Here is a 24331-nt window from a genome sequence, read left to right on the forward strand (position 1 = left end):
GGTTTCTAAAATCTTGGAAAACCTTTGTCATGTTATTACTGTGCCTCACCACACCTAAAATGGTTAATATATGATTTATAATGGATGTAACTTTGGAATAGTTCTATTGGGAATGACTCTGCCAGATATTTAATTCAACATTATAACACGTGCAGGCATAATAGCACTGTTTCACTTCTTTAATTGACTTTGATAATCTCTTGTTAAATTATGACTAAGGAAAATTCCTTTTTGATCTGTGGACTATTTTAAGTAATGTGGAAATTTAAATAGACATCTCTTTTCAGACATCAATAAGAAACAAAATAAATGGTTGTCTATTAAACATAATTCATAATTCTCAGTGTCTGGGAAAACAACTGTTTCCGAACCCAGTGCTCTGCAAAAGCAGGTACACATTTGTTAGCAACTGTATTTCTTTTTATCATTACAGTATGTAAGGATGCAATTAAATTTCAATTAAATAGCCCCTGGCTATTCAGACTCCAGCTTATTGGACAAAATGATTAGAAAATGTATGGGTGCCTACGGTAAGCCCTGTTCCTACCACTGAAAAATACAGAGAAAATATTAATATATTTATTTGCTTTTCTATTAGGTGTATTACCAGCTAGAATTTACTTTCTTTGCACAATCATATTCATGGTCACAGAACTTTGAATAATGGTTAAACATACAGTATCTACAACATTACAAAAATATTCACCCCCTTTCAATGATGTCCCATTTTGTTGAATTACACATAATGTGTACACATTTTTTAAAATAAAAATATTTTTAATCAGTACTTGAATGCTCAAGCTTAACATTTTTATGGGTAAAAGCAAAACGACAAAGAAAACATTGTAATGATATATAAATAATATAATAACAACTGTAAAATAAAAATACAAATATTTGGATTGGATAGGTATTCACCCCTTTTGGTAACGATTTGAAAATCCTAAAATTAAAGTGAGCAAATTATTTTGGCAAGTCACACAATTTGATAATTGGCCTCTCTGACCAATGACAGTGGTTCACATGATTCCAGAATAAATACACCTCTCTTCGTAAGCCACCTACTGTATATCAGGGAGTGAGGATTCAACCATGTAGACCAAGGAACTTTCAAAACACCTCAGAAATAAATTTGTAAAAGACACATATCAGACATGTATCACACAGATCAGGAACTGGGTGTAAAGACATTTCGAAGATACTGAATATCCCTTTGACTGTTGTGATGTCTATCATTAAGAAAGGGAAGGTGTGTCATACAACCCAGACATTGCTGAGATTAGACAGTCCTTCCAAACGTGACCAACCCAGCAAGGAGAAAACTGGTTAGGGGTGTCTAACAATGGTCACTTTAAAAGAGGTACAGAGTTCAATGGTTGAGATGGTAGAGAATGTCAAAACCTCAACAAAATCTAATTTTCTCCAAAATGATGGCCCCATTGGAAGGGTGGCAACAAGGAAGCCATTAGTGAAAAATAACACATATTAAAGCATTTAAGTGATATTGCAAACATGTGGCAAAAGGTTTTATTTAAAGGAGAGAAAATGAAACTTTGTGATCTAAATGCAAACCGTTACATCTGGCACTAACTCAACAACGTGCATCCCCCAGTAAACACCACTCCTAAGGTCAAACATTTGTTATGGGGCTGCTTCTCATCAGCAGAAACTGGAAAGCTTGTCAAAACTGAGGGGAAAATGGCTGGAGCAAAGAACAGGCAAAACACACAAGCCTGCTTTAGTCTACTACAGACCTAAAACTGGGATGAAAACGTTTTATCAGGGGGACAATAACCCAAAGCACAAGGTCAAAACTATTGTACACTGAAGTGGCTTAAAAGGAAGAATGTGAATGTCCTTGAATGGCCCAGTTAAAGTCCTAACTAGAATCTGACAGTAATTCTGTGGCAAGATTTGAAAACTGATATTCATCAATGATTCCAAACCAATGTGACAGAGTTTGAATAGGTGAAGAACAGGTGAAAATTGCACCATCCTGCAGTGCAAAGTTAGTATCTCAAAGAGATTTATCAAAAAAGAATGACACCCAGAGACATACAGTAAAGACAAAAGAAAGTCACCAAATACTGACCCCGGGTCTTATGCAATTATTACTTATGCAGTTAGTGTTTTTTTTATTTTTCATTTGCAGTTTTTGACAACAGTTAAGTTTTTTCACTCATGAAAGTGTTTAGGTTCAGCATTCAATTCGACTAAAATGTTACCTTTAAAAAAATGAGTAAACACCATTTGTATTTCACCAGAATACATAACAGATTGGGACTTCACTGGAAGGGGATGAATTGTTTTGATAAGTATACAAAACATATGTTATTGTTCATCACTCACCTAGTCTTGGAGAGGTGATAGTGTTCACGTTAATTTTCTCGTTGCAGGGCTCTTGGTGGCAGGGTCTGTAAGCTGCAGGTTTCTCGGATGAGAAACATTCATTGCCATGGCGTCCTGTGATCTTGTGCATACATTGAATCACCCTGGACTGCATCCCCTTTCCACAGGTAACTGAGCACTGCAAGGTAAAGTATATCTATATTACAACCCCAAGTTTAAGCAAAAGATGGCTCATAGTTACAACTGTAAAAATATGCAGTATTAAAAGATTATATAAGGACCTATGTTTGTCAATGTGACTGTTAGATGAAATGTATTGATTTAAGCCTGTGGTGAATGCAAAGTCTAAAATGAGAAATAAAAATAAATTGTTTTAAAACATAAATCAAAAGCAAATTAAAAGGAAATGAAGGTTATATACTTATGAAATATTATGATACATACACATGTCAAAATAGAAATACTGCAAGAGGCTTTTATGCAAATACACATTTATTTCCTAATTCTTAATTGGCTCTTAAGAATTAGCAGCACTATATTGCACATTTTTGTTTTTTGTGACCTTTTGTTATATTGTAGCACTTTTAAAATTTCATTTGTTGAAACAGAACTGTTTTAAAATATGTGTGCTTAATGTAGGTAGACAGTATTATAGACATGGGAGAGTTGGAAAAAATAACAAAACAGACTAGTGAGCTTCCTGTGGCCTCAGTGTTGTGCTTTCCTTTGACAAATGTGACCTTGATATTCTCCGAGGATTGTATGACTTTAAAAAAGAAAACATTTTGCTAAGAAAGGAAAAAAAGAGAATTTATTTAAAGTAGAATATTGTTTTTCATTTTCCATTATACAGTAATTCACTATTTTAATCTGAGTATCTTCTTGCCCAGTAGGGAACACAAATTTTTCCAATGTTTATCACTGTTTAAATATTAAGTTATGAACCTAGCAAATCTTTAATTAAATGTTTAAAGGTGGTATTTTGTCTTAATATTGATTTTGTTTTCAAAGCAGAATAGATGCATTTTAGAGCATGGTATAAACAGTAAATTATTAAAATGCCAAAGACTGTAGGTAAATAGTAGTACAATTACATTATGCAAAGTGCAGGGAGTAAAAATCCGTTTTTGGTTGCATATTCCTTAGAAGTAATAGCTGCATGAAGTTTGCAACCCACTGAGCTCACTAAACCATTTGAGACTTTGCTACAGTCTGATTGAATTCATACCTAATCTTGAATTGTTCTGAATAAGCGTTTCAATTTCTTCTCCAGAATGTAAAATATATAATCAACTGTATTTAAATCTGGAGACTGACTCCTGATTTCAAGGACGCAACTCCTTGATAAGGTATTGGGTCATTGTGACCAAAAAAAAAACTATTGGGTGAAGCACCACCCAAGATGTATGGTATCATTTTCTTCGATATAAGCAGAAAGAATGTTGGTGTACACCCTCAGAACTAGTAAATAATTTCCAAAAGTGGTCATTTATGCAGTTATTCTGTCAAAGCAAACTGCAACCAAATTTTGAGTTTTACACATTGAGGTCAATGTGTCTCAATACTTTTAGTTCCCTAAAACCATTGGGTTGAACATAAAGTACTTGTTTTAATATGATGAAAGTTTGTATGGAATTACCCCAAAATATAATGTATATTATACTGTAGTAGTTCAGGTGGGTAGCTGCGTCAGCATGCATAGGCTGCAAAGGAACAAGTAATAGGTTTATTCCATGCTGAAAAAAAGAAGAAAGAGAACACAACGTTTCGGCCATGGAGCCTTGACACCTGAAGAAGGCTCCACGGCCGAAATGTTGTGTTCTCTTTCTTCTTTTTTTCAGCTTGGAATAAACCTTTTACTTGTTCATTTGTATATTATACTGTACTTACAGTATACTAATCTCATGATCATGAAGACATGACTGTAAGGTTAACATAGCTTGGACTTTATTGTCCCAGATATTCTTGGAGAGCACTGTAAAAATGATTTTGAGGATTAGAGTGAATAATACAGTACCTCTGTATTTTTTCATGCAGTTTACATAAAATTCACAGGATACATAAATGGGATAGCGGGCATAGAAATGGTAGTGAAAACAATTCACCACCTAGTGGTGATATATTCCATAGTGCAGAGAACACAAAGGACATAATTGCATGTTGGCTGAAAAGCTATTCATCCTGAGTTCACAACACAGAGCATGTCTCATAAAGCTTTCCTACCCAGCAGGTAACAATGCTGGTTCCACATTTAGAGATGGCTGTAGGCAATGAAACCTATGCCTGAGCTCCTGCAGTCTGTCAAGCTTCCATTTCAAAGTGTAGCCACCAGGCAGTGTGATATTGCTGCCCCTGGGGCTTCACACCAAGCATTTATACTAATACCACCAATAGGCCTGTTATAAGCCTGAGGTCCTAACTCCACCCTCTTCCTGAGGGGATACATGGATAGGCCAGTCCTTACATTTCCTCTTTCATTGTTCACATTAGGCAAGTGACTGAGACCATTTTATCTCTTATCTCTTCTATCTTTACAGTTTATTGTCAAGTCTATTAGCTTTCGCTTTTTCTGTGGATTGATTGACACCTGGTGTCTTTGATCTACCACATACTGGGCATAAGTTGAGGTATTGCCATTTTCTCTGCCTTATTTGAATTATTGTTAAGCTCCTAGCTATTGCTTTCAAAATAGTACGGTAAGATTTCCATTTCTACCTGTATATTTAGTTTCTAATCTTTGCCTTAAAACATTTTGCTCTTCTGTTTGTTTATTTTTGTGTTTAAAAACTTTATTCACATTTTTACAAAATACTTTTTTTTATTTTTGAAGAATTTGTTCCACACCTTCCCTTCATCCTGATTGTGTTTTTTACAAGGCTTTCAGAAGTGAACTCCTCAGAGCAGTAGTTCTCAAATGTTTTGGACCAAGTACCACCCCTAATAAAACCAAAGCATCCAAGTACCACCTACAAGTCATCTTCTCCTAGGAACCCCAGAAAATCTAAATGACCAACATGAGTGTGCGTGCGCACACACACTCACATACACATCTAAAAATATTATAATAAACTTTATTTGATATAGTGCCTTTAAAGATGGCTTCTCAAAGCACTTTAAAGAATGACAAAAGGAAAAACAACAATTAAAAATAAACAATAAAAAGCACCCTTTCAGTGAGAGGGGTGAGCCTGTTAAGTCGAGCAAAGCCTAACAGATCTTAAATCATCAGACATTTTCTTGACGGCCAAGGCCTTGCAGTGGATGCTGCAGTTCATATCTGGAGCCACCTCTCTAATTCTTGCAACTACACTGCTGTTTCAGCTTGTCATCGCTCTAGTCTGTACAAACTAGTACTGTCTGTACAAACTCTGACGCATTTTATCCAGTCGATGCCATTCTCTTTGATAAATTCATTCAGAAGCTGAAATATGTGCTCTCCTGTAGTTCCTGTTGGTAGCGGCTTACAGAACAGAAAGTCCTCATGGGACACGCCCTCAAACTCATATAGAACGTAAATGTGCAAATTGGCCAAATCAAAGACATTTATAGACCATCTAATTGCAGTGAAAAGCATTTGCTCATCTTAACACGCTCTATCAGCGTACGTTTGACATCATCCACCATATCAATAATTCTATGAGTGGCTGTGTCTTTCAGAGGGGGCAGCAGGTCGAGCTGTTTAGTAGCTTTTTCTCCGTACATAATACAGTATGTGTCAGCTCTTTTGCCAATGGTAAATAAGGTTCTTCAAAAATACTGTGGGGCTTACCCGCTTTAGCCATCCGCAAGTTTGCATTTTTCCCCATTTCCATTTCAGGAGTCTGTCTCAGAAGTTAAAAGAAGTTTTTATTCCATGCGCATGGGAGCGAACCACAGAGACGCTCGGTGTGTTTTTCTCAAATTAACCTAGAACAGTTTTAAATATTTTTGTATTTTTTGTATATTAAATATTTTCATAGTATGCATTTCTATGCTTTCCTGTGCTTACAACACTGGCATTGTTCCAAAATCACGCACATTCTCCTACCTCCCTATTTGCTGGAGATAAATTGGTCACTTGCGTTCATAGCACGCATTCCTATAGAATGGTATAGAATTACATTGTAGCTCTTTTGTCCACTCAAGTATTAGCGCGTGCTGTATCATAGTACGTAGGCTGTGTATTTGACACAAATTAATTTTATTAAAATAGAAAATATGAAAATCCAGCCCAATTTTTCCGATGTCATATAGCGAACTGCCTGGCGGAGCGCCGTGTACCACAACTGGTACGCGTACCACAGTTTGAGAACCACTGCCTCAGAGGAAAGGACAGAGGTGATAGCAGGTTTCTGTGTGGTGGCCTGCACTCTAACATGTCCTCCACTGACAGACATATCTGAACAATCTCTCACACAGGGTTCTCCTAGGTTGGTTATTTCACAGGAAAGTCATCACTGCACGAGACGTGACATTATGATATTTGAAGTGGCTGCAGGTCAGTGGAAATCAGTGCTCTAGAACTACAGCGGGATTTTGACCCTTCAGCACTTTAACAGTAGTTTAACATACTTGTGCAGATGGAAAACACATCAGTGATATCTTCCTTTATTGCCCAAGGTGGACTAAGATGCTGGTCTTTCAATTTGAATGTAGTATATCTCCTTGTGTCACAATTCATCCCTTCTAGATAATGATATCCTGGCACACTTCTGGCCACACATTGGGCTATAAGCTTTTCTATCAGTGCAGCTATGGCCTTTGTCCCTGAAGCGGAATGTTCGTTGGTTCTAGTGTTGTCTTTGGTTGTTATTTATTTGGTCATTATACTATTCAGAGTACTAGAGCCTAGGTAGTTCAGTGGTAGCTATTCCAACAGTGGCGACTACCTATAGTGGAACAATCGTCAGTGAAGATTAGCTAAGAAATAAGTAGAGATAACACTGAAAAATAAGCCGTTACAGGCCAGGTAGCAGTGTCAAGACCAGGAATTATGGGCAACAGACAGAAATATTTTCCTTCTTGGAAAGCCAAGGTGGCCTGTTAGTGACAATGCAAATAGGATTGTGGATTATGGATTCCAGTGTTTAATGACACACTGGAACAAAGGAGGGAGTTACAAGAAGGTTGGGAAACGTGGATATGGCACTAGAAATATTGGCAAACTAAAGACCCTTTTCAGGAATCTGTTCTTCTCACCCCACATTGGGAGGGGATAGGGAAGACAGTACTGTCTAGCTGTCTGTTTGTCGTGACTGTGTAACCATTTTCAATGGAACCACCTCTGCTGCAGTAGAAATCAATGAAGCAATAGAAATGTAGGCCTTTGAAGATTAAGACCGTCAGAGCCCTAATGACAGACGTTCAGAGTAACGCAGTACAATCATGGCGCAAAACATGACAACAAATGTAGGCAGCAATTATGCATCACCGATTCTTTGGAGGTTAAGACAGAGGTCAGGGAATGTTGTAATATTACTCTAATGCCGTCCTTGATATTTTTTACCATGATGCTACACCTGACCACCAACAAGCTAGATAGATGCTAAACTATGCTGATGATGAAGAAGAGCTCCCTTCTTTATTCTTCTGGCACAAGTAATGATGCTGTAGCATATGATCATTTGGAAGCATATCTCCAGGCAATTGTCAGTAACTTTAGTAAGGCATGCAAGAAAATGGGACTGATGTGTAGTACTTATTAAGCAAAGATCCTCCACAAAACAAGCTCTCTACAAGCAGCCAATAAGCAGATAAGTATAATACTTCCGGCATTTCTGATGCATGATGTGTGATACATCAGATTGTGGAAAACATTGGAATCTCTGCACTTCAAAAATCTTTCAATTTTCATGTGACAAAAATAGGAAAAAGTAAAAAAAATCGGAGTGGAAGAAACAACATGCCGCAGTCCGAATCAACAATCCAGGGCCATTCATGCTACTCATAAACACAAACACCAGTTTGAAGATGCCAAAACTGGAATCCCAAAACCTATTCATTAGCGTACCTCAGACCACTATATTTGACAATTATGGGAGACAATCATCCTTGACAATCACCAAAGAAAAAAAGGATATTTTGAATTGGTAAATTTATTCTAAAAGTACACTGCATAGCAACACAGATACTAAACCTTACATTTTGCAGAATCACATATTATTATTATTATTATTATTATTATTATTTTTATTTTTATTCAAACCTACAGACACAAAATAAGAAAATAAACTGTGGTCGGTTATATTTTCCAAACCAGTTCTAATGAAAATCACACTGCTTAAGGATCAAAACTGAAAAATATACTTAATTCATTTATTTACACTTTTTACCAATAATAATAATATTCCCCTTTTCATCAGACTGCTGCTTTCAATTATTAATCAGATACATTATGTTAACCAGTCATCCTACCACAAGCTAAGCCAAACTTTGAAGCCTATAGTGTTTGCCAAGGCATGAGTGAAACACCAGGATTGCATTTGGCTCCTGCCATTAGAGTATTTAACTGGCTATGAAAATTTGCCAAGCACAAAAGGCAGTCATAAATACTTATAATTCTGCTAAGACATCAGATCATTTACACCGGAGACATCGTGATTAAAAACTCCTGATTGTTACAAGCAGATGTCAAATATTCTTTAATGTAAGATTTATTCAAATACAGAACTGGATTTTATTATATATTGACTACATGGAAATGTATGTGCTGCCGAGCTATGTACTGTACACTCTAGTCTGTGCAGCAGTTGCAATAACTATCCTCATTCAATGAAAACCTTTCTTTAATGGCTTAATCCAGCATTGAATGGTCAATTCAGGTATGATGCCAAATATAACAGTGTTCAGTAATTATAAGCTCTAACAGCTGGTTTCTGTAAATCTTTAAGAATGTAACACAACAGAAGCCGAACCTTCCTATGTTTGTCAACTTTGTGCCCTTTATAGAGATCTGTGTCTTACATTAAGATATGAACCCAGCAAAATGTTAAGATAAACTGTGACAAAACAGAGGTTATACTGTAGGTTCCTGAAATCAGCTCGGTGATTTCAGTGTTGGTATTGACAGGGTTTAATTGAAATTAAACCCTTGGTGCTTCTCTTGACCATGTTTTGTGATCTGAAGCTTATGCAAAGAACATCAAAAGGGTACCTTTACCACTCAGCAGTAGCATTGGTCAGTTGAGTTCCTTGCTTTGTACGTGTGTGCTTAATTTGCTTTGTGTGCTAATTAATACATTCTATTTTACAATAAGACCAGTCTTAATAATTTGAGTATTTACTAAGGTGCTCTATACTGTAGATGTCCATATTCTCAGAATTCTGCAGCTCGTGTGTTAAAAAAACTCTCATCCCATGTAAACTGCACTGACTCCCTTTGAAATTTGGAGGGTACTTTAATGTTTTGTTAAGGCCTTACTGCATGAGTATAGTCCAACACATGATCTGAGATCTTCTCATTTAAGCCTTTTTTCGTTACTGAATATCAGGCTTCACTTTATAGGCAACAGAGCATTCTGTTCTGTGCCACCACATCTGTGGAACTCATTGCCCAAATCCATTAGAGATTTTGTGACTGTAAATATTTTTAAAACTCATTTCACCATTGATTTAATTGGGTCCATTACAGTGCTTTTTTCTTTTCTTTTTTATTCCAGTTATGTGTATTATGCATAGTCTGCTATACAGTGCTTTGGGTTTTTTGGAAAGTGCTTATAAATAAAAATGTATGTATAAAATCTCAAAGGTTTTCCTACATTATTACTTAGTAATTTACTGCAATCCTTAACGTGACATGAAAATGGGCTGAATTTCAGGACTGCATGTCAAACTTCTCAAAGAGCAGGAAATTCACTACAGATTTAGATTAAGGAGGTCATGCAAGACAAATTCAGCTCCAGTTTTACTGACCCCTCAGCGTAAACAGGCCCTTAAGGTGCAGAACAAAACAAGTATTATCCTGACCACTTAATGCTCACCTCACAGTAGATAAATGCACATAGAGCAAAATGCCCGAGGTCAGCCTAATAGATAATAGGGTTTTCCTCATAGTGAGCTAAGTAAAAACATCACTCAAGAGATGCATATAGTGTAACAAGTGCCACTCTCAAAACTCATGTCATGGCAGCTCATGTGCTTAGAACTAGTTCATACCCATTCAGAAATTTGCCACAGGCCTGACCAGAAAATGAACTGCTACTTAATGTTTAAATGCTATATAAACTGTATAAACAGAACTTTACAAAAAATAAATATGATTTTCATAAATGAAATAATAAAAAATCTAAAGTTGATTTAAACCACTCTGTGAATAATTAATTATTCTTAAAGATGTTATCAATACTATACAGTAACAAAATCTACATAGAAGCATTTGCGTTTTGATTCACTACTGCCCTTAAGTAAATTATTTCATTTGTATGTGGCTGTAACAGGAAATTTGGCTTTCAAAAACGTTTAATACCATGTTTCCAAAAATCCTGAAACTAAAGTGTAGTTTATTGTACATTTATGCTAGTAGCATGTGTTTATGTGTTTAGGAGCCATACTAAAAATAGTCTTAACTATGGATAATAAGAGCTTAAATGGGTAATTCCTGTTTTAAAAAATAAAACACAGCATACAGTATGCCCATAGGACATGTTTGTTTTCAATTTTTTGTAGCCATCAATAACTGAAAAGTTCAGCACAGACCCATTTGATAATTTGACCTCGGCAAAACTCAGGACAAAGGAATCTTAAGGGGAAACTGTTTAATCCAGCCAATTTGTGTTTAAAGAAGAGAAATACATGAGGATATGCTATGGTGTAGCAAACCGAGACTGCAGCTGTCCTTTCCTGACCTTTAGGAAAGCATCTGTATTCAGACTGCAAGCTGAGCAACTGAACACGTGCCTGGTGAATAGGCTCATGTTTGTACAGTAAATAGAAGTAGGTTAGGCTTTAATTCTACTCCTCTTGTTATGTTAATTTAAACAAATAAGATAAATGGTCTGTAAAGTGCCTTTTCAAAGGAAGAATAATATTTTTAAACTTTAACCAAAGCCAAAAATGTGCACATTGGGGAACTTCATTTACTTTATCAGAAGATTAGGGGGGTGTTTTGTGATACATTTTAAATGATCTTTCTATTTAGAAAAAAAACCTTTTAGAAATCTTTTTCTAAATATTTTGCAGAGCTACCAAAATGTAAATTAAAGTAGATGTAACTAAGGTACATTTATTTTGTTTTCTGAACATTGTTGTGTTATTTTTTCGGGGGTTAAAAGGGGTTTATCTACATTGATAACATTTCTGAGTGTGGTATCCAGGGAAACATGGTTTGCAGAAACTTCAAAATCCTCTATATGTGCACTAAACACAAATTGCGGAACACACAAAACAAAACAAGTAAACATAATTTTAGCCTCATAAAATAGAAGAGTAAAAAAGGAAAATGCAGAAATAATTACTTCTCATTAAACACATAATACATACAAGTACACACATGCAATGCACATAGTTTCTGGGATTTTGCATAACTGTATCCAGAGGGCATTCAACAGACATAAGAATACAAGTAATCCTTATGTATAAGGATACATACAAGTATCCTTACATAAGTAAATACAATTAAAGGGAAATAGCTAATGTATTAAATTATTACACATATTTATTTATCAACATGCATTAGGATATGAAACAATATTACTCACTATTGAATAATCTCACCATAATGGCAAACTTACTATGAAAACCTGAGGATGTTTTTCCCAGTTGTACCACAAGGAATGTTGACCATGAACAGTAACATTACTCAGTGTTAACGTCCATCAACAGGAAAATTGCAAATATTGTTCACACTTCTGATCCGTCCTCAGAGATATGGGCAAAACAACACTAATTGCAACATAATACTGTAAATGTTGGGATACATAGCTATAAATGTCAAATTTGCATAATGGGAAGTAATGTTAATGGGGATTATTTCAATGAAAACAGTTTATTTTCCCAGGTTTAAAGCAATGCCCCTATACAAACAGGTTAAAGGAAGTGAATCTCTAACTTTGAATAGAAAAAGTTGATATGTAGTTTGAATAGAATACTAAAACCCTTAAGAAAAACAATGCACTTTCTCTGGATCAGCAGTGAACCGGTTTTAATTGAATTTATGTAAAAGTGTATTTGAGACTGAGCACATTGTTTTCAAAAGGGTTGTGGGAGCCTTGAACCATCTACCCAGCTACACTGTTGTGACTTACAGTATACTCTGTGATCCTTCAACAAACAAAGAAATGAGATTCTTAGCTAATTACAACCAAATGCTCTAAATGGGCTGTCCTCATGTTTGTAACCTCTTTAAATGTTCTTATTAATCTTATGTCATGCAACATCTCTGTGGACTTATAAAAGCTTTTAATCAGTTCTTTGATGTTCAATAATAATTTGGAGCAAACTGATCATAAGCAATAGCCAAATAACACAAAATTAAGTGTCTTTGATTTGTCATTTGTTTAACCACATAAATACAAAACCTTAAAGAGCAAAGACTTAAATTGGATGTATTCCTCAATAAAGATAATGAAAAGAGATGAGTGTCTGATCCAATATAGAGCCCTCAACTCAGAGGACTTTTGACAAGCTAAGATTTTTCTGTGGTTGAGATCAAAGCACCAAAAGGAAAGTCAGATATTTGATGGAGCTTTGCAAAAATAAAGTGCTTGGTTTTTCAAATAAAATCTTCTGATGTCACCCAACAGGCACAGCAGTGTAAAGGTGCAGCTCTGTGCACTTGTATTACAAAACACACTTAGGATGATTCTCAGTAATATTCTTGAGGTTTTTCTAAGGCTGAATATTAAGAACGCTGGAGTAATAATCACAATGTCATTTCTCTTAAAACACTTGAGTGATTTTCTAGGAAGCTGAATAGGGCGATGAAATACTACAGCATGTAATTAACAAGGAAAACAATTTAAACTCAGCTGAGTTTACAAGCTGAGGCATTACAAACAACAAGCCAATGTTTTACAAACAAGAGCAAGAAAATGAAGTCATAAAAAAGCAAGCTCCATAATAAAAATTATTACTACTATGAGAAACAACAAAAAACAAAAAACAATTTTATAGACCTCATACACAAAAAAGTTTCCATTGTGGATTATCAATTTTCATTATATAGCAGTTATATGAAATTAATAACAGAGTACAGGCTGATAATGAGCTGGAAGCTCAATACTAGTGTATTATAAAATAAATTGCTAGAATATTAAAGTAACAAGCTGATGTTTGTGTAATTTAAGACAATATAAATACCAGTTGATGTGGCACTCCAGAAAGTCTTTTTTAGACTAAAGTGTAATAAAAAGTATCACTTTTTGAGGTCCTTTGACTGTATTTATATCCAAAGTATGGTACTAGGTAAAGAAAAAAAAGTGTGAATTCTAAAATATTCAAAAGGTATATACTGTATTAAGATATAGTTCCTATCAACAGCTGGTTTTAATCAACAGCATGACAAGAGGCATATGTGAAGCCCAATAACTGAAAAAGCAGAGGCGTTGAAATGGAATAAACAAAGAAGGCCTATGTAGGTTTATTTAGAAGTTGTGAAAACATTCATTGAACTTACTACAACGCTTTTGTCATTTTACAGTATATGCTATGTGTGATATTTACAGTCTGTGAACTGAACTGGCATCTTTTACAAATTGTAATGTTTTTTTTTTATAATGTGCTGTCTGCTGAAATCTTTTACATCAAGTAAGATTGTGAGAGTGTGTTGGTAGAGGTACATGCTAAGCACAGTCATAACAGTGTACATTAATATCACCTTTGACCAGTCTCCCGCTCTCCAGAGGTAACATTTGGAGTAATCCTCACAATCCTCCACCTCCCGAGGACGCGTGGACAAGTCACACTTCCTGCGGGGGTTGGTGCACTTCACAGAACGGTGACGAGCCCCCTTGCCACACTTCACAGAGCACTGAAACGCAACCCCCCCCACCAAGTGGTTACAGTCTACAAAGAAGGCAGGATTTTGCACAAGATCACAGATGTCACCTTACATTCCCATCATCTGTTCTAACATGTCTCATGGAAAAAAAAAACCACACACACACACACATGGCTGTGACAAGAATTCAGCCGGCTGATCAAAGGGGAAAAAAATATTTCTTCCCTTTGGTGTCAGTAGACACTCCTGGCAGCTGTTTTGGTTTAGACCTTCAAGATTGCTTACATCCACAGGTGAATTATTGGCCTGTGCATACCTTGTGCGAAACTGACATTAAATCACGTGTTCTAATGGGGCTCTTTGGAAGGTCCAGACAAGGATGCTGTGCTGGCAATGGTAAAGACGTACTTTTCAAATCAAAATGCAAAAGATGACTGGACCAGACTAAGAATTTAGCATTTTAATGTAGCACCCTTATCACATAATCCCTAACAGTAATGCCTCTACGGTATAGATTTGTGCTCTACATAACCATTAAGATTAAATCTCTCTCTCTCAGGGCAATTCTTTTTCATATTTACTAGAGGCAGTGCTCTAGGACAGTGGTTCTTTACTGCATCCTACACTTCTTTGGATGTTCTTGCATACCTTTTCAAAAATTGGTGAAGTAGGTCTGTGCTTTAAACCTAAGATATATCATGACTATAGAATGAAAGGTAGAATTATTTATTTGAATTTTGCAGTAAAATTAATAATACATGAAAAGTTACACTCTTTTTTAAGTTTATCTTAAAATATTTAAGTCTCGTGAGCTGTAGTGTACCTACATGCCTGTGCTTAATTTGTGTTTTTGATTATTCACTTTCTAAAAATATCTGGTATCCACCCAGAAAATCCCACCCCCAGAAAGGGCATCTCAAACCCCAGAATGTCACAAACACACTATGTCACAACGTCTCTACAAGAGTTTTCAGCTAATAAAAGATTTATGTATTGCAACCATTTGCATCTTGTGCAGGTGGAAGAAATTTATATTACCTCAGACCACTCTCCTGCCTCCCATACTGTCATACAGTCCTGTCCCTCACAGCGCTGGGTTGTAGCAGGCTTGGGGCCAACACAGTCACGGTCTTTGGCTCTGACAAGAGCACCATTGTGCAGCTGCTGTGTGCAGGCCACCTGTCTGCTTTGAGTTCCCTTTCCACAGGTCCTTGAGCAAGTGGTCCATTCTGTCATCATCCACCTGAGGTAAAAACAACATGTTTCTAAGGCAACGGAGTCTTGTTCCATTGAACAACATGGTGAGCATTACTCAGAAAGTCATCTCACAGGTGCAGGATCATCAGTTTCTACTAACTCTTTACTTTGTGCCTCAAGCAACAAAATGTTATTTTTGGCAGCTGTTTATTTGAGCCATGGTGAAGATATGAAAGGAATTTCACTGTGTAGTATGCATAAATGAGAGCCTAAAGATTATATGTAACATATACAGCCTATATTGATTTTCCTTTAATATAACAGATGGACAAAAACTGTACAGTTTAATTAGGTCATGCACTGAATCTTACTACTTGGATTGTAAATAACGTTTATTGCTTTAGGAGAACAATTATTTTACCAGAGACACTAACCTTTTCACTTACTGTAATTTATGTTGATAGAACAAGCAGACTTCTATAGTCATGGTGACTGGGATGTTTTCTTTAATACTGGCATATAATTTATTTAGAAGGTAATGAATAATCTGTGACCACTGTACTAATTATGTCTTAGAATTGCTTAGATAATTACAGAATTGTATCATAATCTTTTTTTGTCTAGAAAGAACAGACAAGGACAACCTCCAGGGAAAACTGCTTTGTGAAGAACAGGATGTCAGCATTTGACCAATTGCAAAAATAATATATTATTTCAAGCACAATAATGTATCTAGTTTTTTATTCAAAATATTGTTTTTCATTAGACAAATAATGTTAATTCACTACAGAAAATAACCCCCAAGAATCTGAATGCTTTGTGAGTGCTTGGAATGCTTGGTGAGACATTTGGCTTAACCTGCTTGATTAATGGGTAGCCTCCTGTCCAAGGGACAAGGAGTCTCAAACCCCATTCAGATTGAGACAAGAGGTAGAGGATGGGCCAGAGGAGGGATGCTTGCGATGAGTGCAAGGAGAGGCATTTGAGTTCAGTATATGTAGCTAGTTTTGTAATGATGGTGATTAGGTACAGTTGTGTGAGACTCATTGTTATCCCTCCCAAAGCTCAGTTAGTAACTTCCATTTAAAACTAAAACTGCTGACAAAGTAACCAGTCTTAATTCTCTGAAGAACAAGAATGACTTGCAAATGTTGCTACCAAATGTGAAGAGATACAGACAGTTAATAAAGATAAAGGAGAAAATTATGCTTTTTTTTAGTTTAGTCGGGGTTGAAAGGTTGAAGCCAAGCTAGATTTTGGTATTTTTCCAGCACCCTGGTGCTAATAACCTTTCTTCTTCTGAAAACACAGGCATGGCATCTTCGATATTTCAACAGCATGCATTTCTTCCAATAATCCTAAACAATAACATCTTTGTTTGTGCACTAAGCCCTGAACAGTTCTGAGAGAAGTTCTTTACAAACTTGCCTTGCCTGGCAGGGCTGCTCATTGCATTTGCGTACTTGTGGCTCCGGTTTAGTCAGGTGGCGGCACTTTCTGTTGTCAACCACGCTTGTTGTCTTGTTCATGATCTTTGTGCAGGACACTATAGTCTTTCTTTCCCCTGCAATGAGTGAAAAAATCCAATGAGAAGCCTATTAATCCTTTAAGAAGGTAGAGCGCTGTTCCTGTCTTTGCAATATAGTAATGTATTTCAGATAATGAGACAACCTTTCATTTGTCAAGAGTTAGTGGTTTAACTAAAATCCAGTTGATATCACATAATAGTCATAATTATCCTAATAAAAATATATTATATTTCTGTAGTGTCATTCCAAAGAATCCCAGATCATTTCATCCAGGGGTTGGGTGGTACTTCCTCCACTCCTACAGTGCAGCAGTATCTCTGGTTAGGTGCCAGCAGCCCTACTACACAGCAGATCATAAGGAAATGGGGAATCACTTAAGCAACTGCATTTAAAGGGAATGTTTATGGGGGACTGCTTGTGCAAGCTCAAGTGTAATTCAGCCAGGACACTGGGTTTAACATCTTGTCACAGGATCTTTGGGTATGAACCTTCCTGTAACAAGCGCTTTGAGTGGATTGTCCAGAAAAGCGCTATATAAGTGTAAGCAAGTATTATTATTATTATTATTATTATTATTATTATTATTATCTCATCCAAGGGAAGGAATTGCTCAGGCACGCCTTTCACTATCACCATACTCGTTAAATAGTTACCAAATTTTGATCCCAAAGGAAGAGTGTCACCTCCTTCTCCACTTTCAGCAGCAACCTAGTTTTGACATCTCCCATCCCAGTTCTTACCAGGAATAGCTTTGCTAAATTGTTAAGCTGCTAATACTGCTTTAACTTTTCATCTAGCTATTAACTACCATCTTAGTCCTGTTACTGATTTATTTCTTTTATACTGAAGCAACCAAGTATAATATATTTTTATGTTAAATTGTTTTATGATACACTTTGATGAAGTGCTGACTTACCGGCCACAAAAATGTACTGTGTGAACTGAATTTATCAAATTTTAATTGACAAAGCATGAGAATGTGCCCTCATCATTATAGTGTACACCGTCTTTCGAGTCACAGGGAAGGTCCCCTCCTACCTCCACCACACACCACGTGGCAGTCTTCCCAGCCTGAGTGTGTCCACATGAAGAGAGGCTCGTTGGTCTTGGTGCTGTGGTTCTCAGGGACGGGCTCCATGGGGATGGTGTACTCGTAATGGATGCCATAGTTCTGTTCATTGAAAAGAAGCACCTGGAACCAAGGAACACAATAAAACCAGGGTGTTGCAGGCAGTGTGTTTAAGCTATAAAGAGCTCTGACATTGTGACTTACTTCCTGCACCATCATACTTAGGCCAGGTTTTCAGGCTTGGATACAAAATGAAGTGAAAGCGCCCTGTAGCCGTGTTCTAAATCACAAGCTCACCTGACAGCTAAAGCGCATTCCTTACAGGAAGGGAAAATTTTTTTACTTAAAGGAAATTGCCCAATTTCTAAAACATGAATGGCTTTCTATGTTGAAGGAAACTATAAAAAAACGTTTGTTTGGGGTTATGTTTGAGACCTTACCCTTAATCTGAGCTCATCTTAAACAGATTAAAAACAATAACAATAGCAAGAAATACGTACAGTACATGCTTTGAAGTTTTCAAGAGAAAGGGAAAAGATTGATTGTTAAAAATACAGATAGGCACAGATAGGTAAAAGCTGATTATTGGTTGCACCATCTGTTTTTAATGTTAATGGTTGTGTGAATATTATATTGCAATAAACAATTGTTTTTTATTACAAAAAAAACAATCAAATGGAAAATAAGCAAATGCATTCATTAAGCGTACCCAGCATAACCAAATAATATTCTTTAACTGGGTGACCAGACTTCTTTCAATTTGTTCTCATTAAGAAGATTGGAAGTGATACTGATCATTCGGAAATACATCAAATTAAAAGGATGCTGCTGTAATAGATGGGACTGTCCATTCAAAGAGCATGTAGGCTGTTTAAATTTCCCCGATTTAAGAAAACAAAAACCTTACACTTGGGAGAGATAGGGTATTAAGACAAAATTCAGGTGTAGGTGGTTTAAGATGATATCTACTGTAGTAGTGAGGGTCATGCAATTATTGACATTTTTTTCTACATATATTTTGGCATAATGGAGTGTCTTTAAAAAGAACACACCTGTACCTTAATTGTAATTAACATATATAAATTGATTTTTTATGTAAGAATTTAGCTTATTGAAGGATCTTATTTATTTAAAACAAACTCAAGATTCAAACCTGATTGGTGGTTTCTGTGATGTTTAACTGTTATTCTGTTGTTTTTAATCACTGTCTACAATTAACCAAATAACAAATTATTGTAATGAAGTGAGAGTATTTAGTAGATAGGATGAGAATTGTATGCCAGAGAAACCTTGTCTGCTTCCTTCTTACCAAAAGGTGCAGAGGGGAAGTAGTGGGGCCTTTTGCAGAGATTTTTTCCCACAGTCCTCTTCTGACATAATGAACTGTAGTACCAGCTATGTTGAATGAACCTGGATGCTCGATCTTCCAGTCACTGTTGATGGAATGTTTGCTGGCATCTCGGAGAGCTGCAATGAGAAACGTTTTTTCAAGCTGAGTGATTCTTAAAATGTGGACCTGTTAATAGCAAGGGTTATTACCAGTAATAGAAAATAAAGAACAGAACAACATATTAACCCAGATTTTCAAATGTAACACAAAAAGGAAACAGTTAAGAAATACTAAATACATTTTCTAATTAAAAATGACAATTATGTTATACAATTCAATGATGATTGAATCGGTGTGTTGTCCTTTCAAATTCAATATTTTTTTTGTTTTGGTTATAGTATACAAATTGCTGCAATTACCATTAATGTATCTATTTTCTAGCCATTTCTTCTAATTCAGAGTTGCAGGGGAGCGACTACACAAGGATGCAAGGATGGGACACCAGTCCATCTCAGAGGAGACACACACAGACACACTCACACTTAGGGGCAATTTTCCCAGAAGCTATTTAACCAATCAGTATGTTTTTGGACTGCGGGAGGACACCAGAGTGCCCAGAGGAAATCCAAGTGAAAATAGGGAGAATATAGTACAAACAGATGGCAGATGGCACTCCAGAGAGATGGCACCCCAAGCCCCCAGTGCTGCAAGGCAGCCATGTTACCACTGTGCCACCGTGCTGCCCACTACAATTGCCAGGAGAATAAAAATGAATGTCTTAAAATGTATAAAAAAAGATAAGAAGTGCGTGGGACGGGACATGATTTAATTTCAGAGAATTACCCACATATTTTATTTAAATTGACTTATAGAGAGTGCCCCATTAAATATAAGATAGGCAGAACTTTCTTTCATGCTTATGAAAGTAATTTTCTGTATCTTCATTCCAAAAAGCACCCGGATCAGAAGGGATCCTCCTATGCCCAGTGCGAAGCTGTCTGACTGTGGGTAAGCTGTGTTAAAGAGTAAAGGCCTTGTGATTGATGTGAGTCATTCTGGACGATTCATCTAGCTACATAAAAGAGGGCCTTTTGGCAGATGTAATTTTACTGGTAGCTGTCAGCTGACACATATTATGGCCCCTTCTGTAAAATGAGAACCACATGGAATACTGGCTTTTGGTACACACATTATTTGATAAGAGCACATTTAGTTTTCCTAAAACAATATGTCTAGAGACAGAGATGATTATGTTCTCCATGAAAGACATTTGCTTTAGAAAATGTCTCCAAGAAATACTCAGAATGTTAGAAAACACAGTATGGCAGAGGCAGAGGGCCCTGGCTATGTCAGGGGAGACATCCCTAAAACATCCCAGAAGGTGATTAGTCCAATGTAGCTTTAGCTGATCCACAACATTCCAACAGTCCAACATTCTGAGCCACCCAAAGAAGGCTCCACGGACAAAACGTTGTGTTTCTTTTCTTTTCAGCATGGAAAACACCATTACTTGTTCCTTTCCAGCCTACGCATGCTGACGCAGCTACCTACTTGAACATTCCAACAGGACCGGAAAGGTGGAAAAGGTGGAGGTGCACACTCTACACAGTAGTACATCAAAAACAGCATAGTATGCTATGGACCACCCAATTCACCTATTCATTATAATACAGTCTTATATATGAATGGATGGGTGTGTAAAGGAAGAGGTGGCTATTGTGAGAAGGTTTAATTGTCCTCAAACTCTCTGAGAAAACAAGTAGGTATGTAGTTGAAAAGTTACATCTAACTATTGTTTACTTATACGATTTACTGTGTTCTTGTTGTCAGAACACATGCTAGGAGGAATGTTTGTATTCGTCTACTGCTTAACGAGTAAAACAGAGGTGAGACAACCATCAGACAACTCTTAACATAATATGCACTTGAACCTCTATAGGCAGTCCAAAACAATGTGACACAATTTTAGGAAAGCGGACCACAAGGGAATGAGACAGAACATAAGCAGAATAAGACTGACACAAAATCAATAGAAAACTAAAGGCAGCAGTTAATTTTTTTTTTTGCTAGAACCACAGAATATATTAATCTCAAGAGTAACTAAATCAAAAGCTACAAATCAGAAGACAAAATGGTTTAATATCTCATTTACTGTACATATGTTTAAAGAGAAGTTTCTAAAATATGTAAGAAGAGCATGTACTTCTCTTTTTCTCTATTGTCTTCCTCTAACTTAAAAAAATTGACAGCAATAGCAAAGGCCTTAAAGATAACATCTCATAAAATGTTTAAAACAACATTCTGAATATATTAACTGTACAATTCTGGATCTTAAAATGTAAACCACACCTATAACCCATAATGTATTATTCAGACAGGGACACCAAAGAAAAATAAGAATCTGTTCAAATGAAAACTCATGTTTGCCTTATGAATGAAAAAAGCTTAAAGAAAACTGTTAAACAATTTATAAATACATATATATATATACTCTTAATCGGGAACCCATAAAATGCCTACTTTAAGTTTTGTATGTGATTACCAAAATGTGAGTAAACAGTATACAGTATATGACTTCGTTCATGGTATGCTATGCCATTTAAATCATGCCTTTTCACTCTAAATAATTGTTCTTTTGGGTTTGCAGGGGAGACAGAGCCTATCCCAGCAAGCAACAGGAATAAGGCAGGTTACACATTGGATGAGACACCAGTCCATCACAGGGCAGAGAGACATACTGTAGTATGTCTTTGGACTGGGAATACCTGCTGAAAATCCACATGAACATGGAGAGCACATGTAAACTCCACACATATACAGTACAGTAGCACCTCAGGGTCAGAATTGAGCCCAGGGTTTGAGTGCCGCAAGGCAGCAATGCTAACCACTGCCCCAACATGCCACCCTATAGCAGTTTTAAAATGTTGAAAGTGTGTAAATTTATCTAACCACATATTACTTTCATCTACACAGGTATTTCTGTTTTTGCTTTTACCTGCTTTTATATGCTACATAGTATAATAGTAACAGAATCATTACTATAAATCATTTAAAATTGACTTTAGTTACAAATTACTTGATGACTGTCTTTATTACCCAAATAGCTGTGTGCAGGCTTTTCTTCAACAACTCTGATTCTTCTTGCCCCTGCAGGAATCACTACAGCTTCGATGTAACCTGTAGAGTAACAAAACTGTTTAATCTTGTACACAATGCATTCATTCTGCGTATTAGTGTTTCATTTCTTTACATTTTGAGTACAGTAAACCCTCAGTTTAACAGAATTTGCTTTAAAAGACTTCAGATTTAACAGACAAAATATGGCATATGTTTCTAAAATCAGAATTCCTGTACCCCCCCGCCCCATGTTGTAATGTACAAATAATAAAAGAGAGTACAAATGATAATTACATTGTTTAGAAATTCAGGAATATTGGTGCTCTATAGTAGTAGTTCAATTCGTTACAAAGGATATTTTTCATATACTTTGGTCAACTTTCTACACCGTATTTATGATACACTGAATAAAAAGAGCTTATATATTCATGAGAAAAAAAGTACAGGAAGAATTTTCATTGACTGTCAAAATATCCAGTAGATGCTTTCTCATATAACAGTGTGTTTTTGTGCAGAAGAAATATCATTTGTTATTTAATGGACTTTAGGCAGTAACGGAACACTTTCCCCCTATTAGGTCATTAAACTGAGGTTTAACTGTACGTTTATTTCTAGCTGTGTTGCATATTGGTGTATGCCACCAAGCTCATTTTTGTATTTTAAATGGACTTTATCACTTGGACACATAATGAGTTTGCCTCACTCAACCTTCTGTTAATTACTTGCTGTTGTAGTTGTGACATAAATGGGACCTGCTACTTTGTGAAAAATATTTTTGACATAGTCAGCTAGTTAATGGCTTTCTGTGTAATTCTGTATGAGTGACAAAAAATGTTGTTACTGTTGTTTTGTTTTACCTGCACAGGCACAATATAGTAAATGTCAATACTGTGTATATCAATGTGTATGCTCTTGGTACTGTAAATCCCTTTAATAAACTGTGCTAGGGATTAATTTATCCACAGTTAAAGTAAAATGCATACTGTATGCATGTACACACAACTCTTCTAAAATAATACAGAGAAGTATTTTCCCCAGGAGTGACCCCTTCTGTAGAAGGCCAAGGAAAGGTCTGGTTTGTGGTATGTTCATTTATTCCTGGGGAAAGTAAAATACCAGGGCTTTTTCCTCAGAGTGGTGTTCTGAAAGAAAACTGATACCCTGAAAATGGCCTCACAAGAGGCAAAATTGTTGGTGTGTGTGCTGCAGGCATGCCAACTCGGAGCTTCAGAGGCTTGCAGGCCATGGGTGGTGGATAAAAAATACCTTAAGGAAACAAGATTCAGGGTTCAATACAAAACAAGGTACTGAACACATCATCTACAGAGATTTATCAGCTGATGTCGATGGAATTTTCCCACATCATGATGGATTATCAGGTGATATACATGAAGATGTGTACATATATGTTATGTAGAATAATATGTTTGCAATAAGTCAAAGTTATATTTATGTAAAGCTGTATATAAAGTTGTATTGTTTTTTTGTTCTCTCTCTAGTATATACATCTGAGTGATGTGAAAAAATAATGTAAAGTACAGGGATAGTCCTTTTCTCTATTTGCAAGAAATACAAAAGTAGCTTTGATAACAAGTTCCCATCCTTGGTTATTATTTTTTTTTAGTTTGCAAGTGGTATGTAAAATAAAAGTAAATACAGCAAGCATTTACTCTACCTGCCCCCCTAGTATGGTTGAAGTCTCCTTTAATAACTTTGCATGACTTTCCATTTCCGTTGCACACTCCACAGTGGTCCTCCCTGGCCAAGGATCCTACTACGCCATCACAGCCCACTTTCTGCAGCAACAATAAAGTTTTATCCTCAGC

The 24331-nt window shown here is 36.2% G+C and overlaps 1 protein-coding gene across 1 annotated transcript in view; it reads right to left on the reverse strand.

Moving 5' to 3' along the window:
• LOC102694857 (A disintegrin and metalloproteinase with thrombospondin motifs 19) overlaps nt 1-24331 on the reverse strand; it is a 119589-nt gene that overhangs the window by 7072 nt on the left and 88186 nt on the right. Inside the window, exons 15-22 of the mRNA XM_015366082.2 lie at nt 24181-24301; nt 22485-22565; nt 19368-19525; nt 18028-18181; nt 16889-17024; nt 15302-15506; nt 14141-14293; nt 2350-2527 (exon numbers count right to left, since the gene is read on the reverse strand). Of these exons, the coding sequence (XP_015221568.1) occupies nt 2350-2527; nt 14141-14293; nt 15302-15506; nt 16889-17024; nt 18028-18181; nt 19368-19525; nt 22485-22565; nt 24181-24301 (1186 nt within the window). The remainder of the gene's footprint in view (nt 1-2349; nt 2528-14140; nt 14294-15301; nt 15507-16888; nt 17025-18027; nt 18182-19367; nt 19526-22484; nt 22566-24180; nt 24302-24331) is intronic.

Source organism: Lepisosteus oculatus, chromosome 3, assembly GCF_040954835.1.
Source record: "Lepisosteus oculatus isolate fLepOcu1 chromosome 3, fLepOcu1.hap2, whole genome shotgun sequence".
Lineage (NCBI taxonomy): Eukaryota > Metazoa > Chordata > Actinopteri > Semionotiformes > Lepisosteidae > Lepisosteus > Lepisosteus oculatus.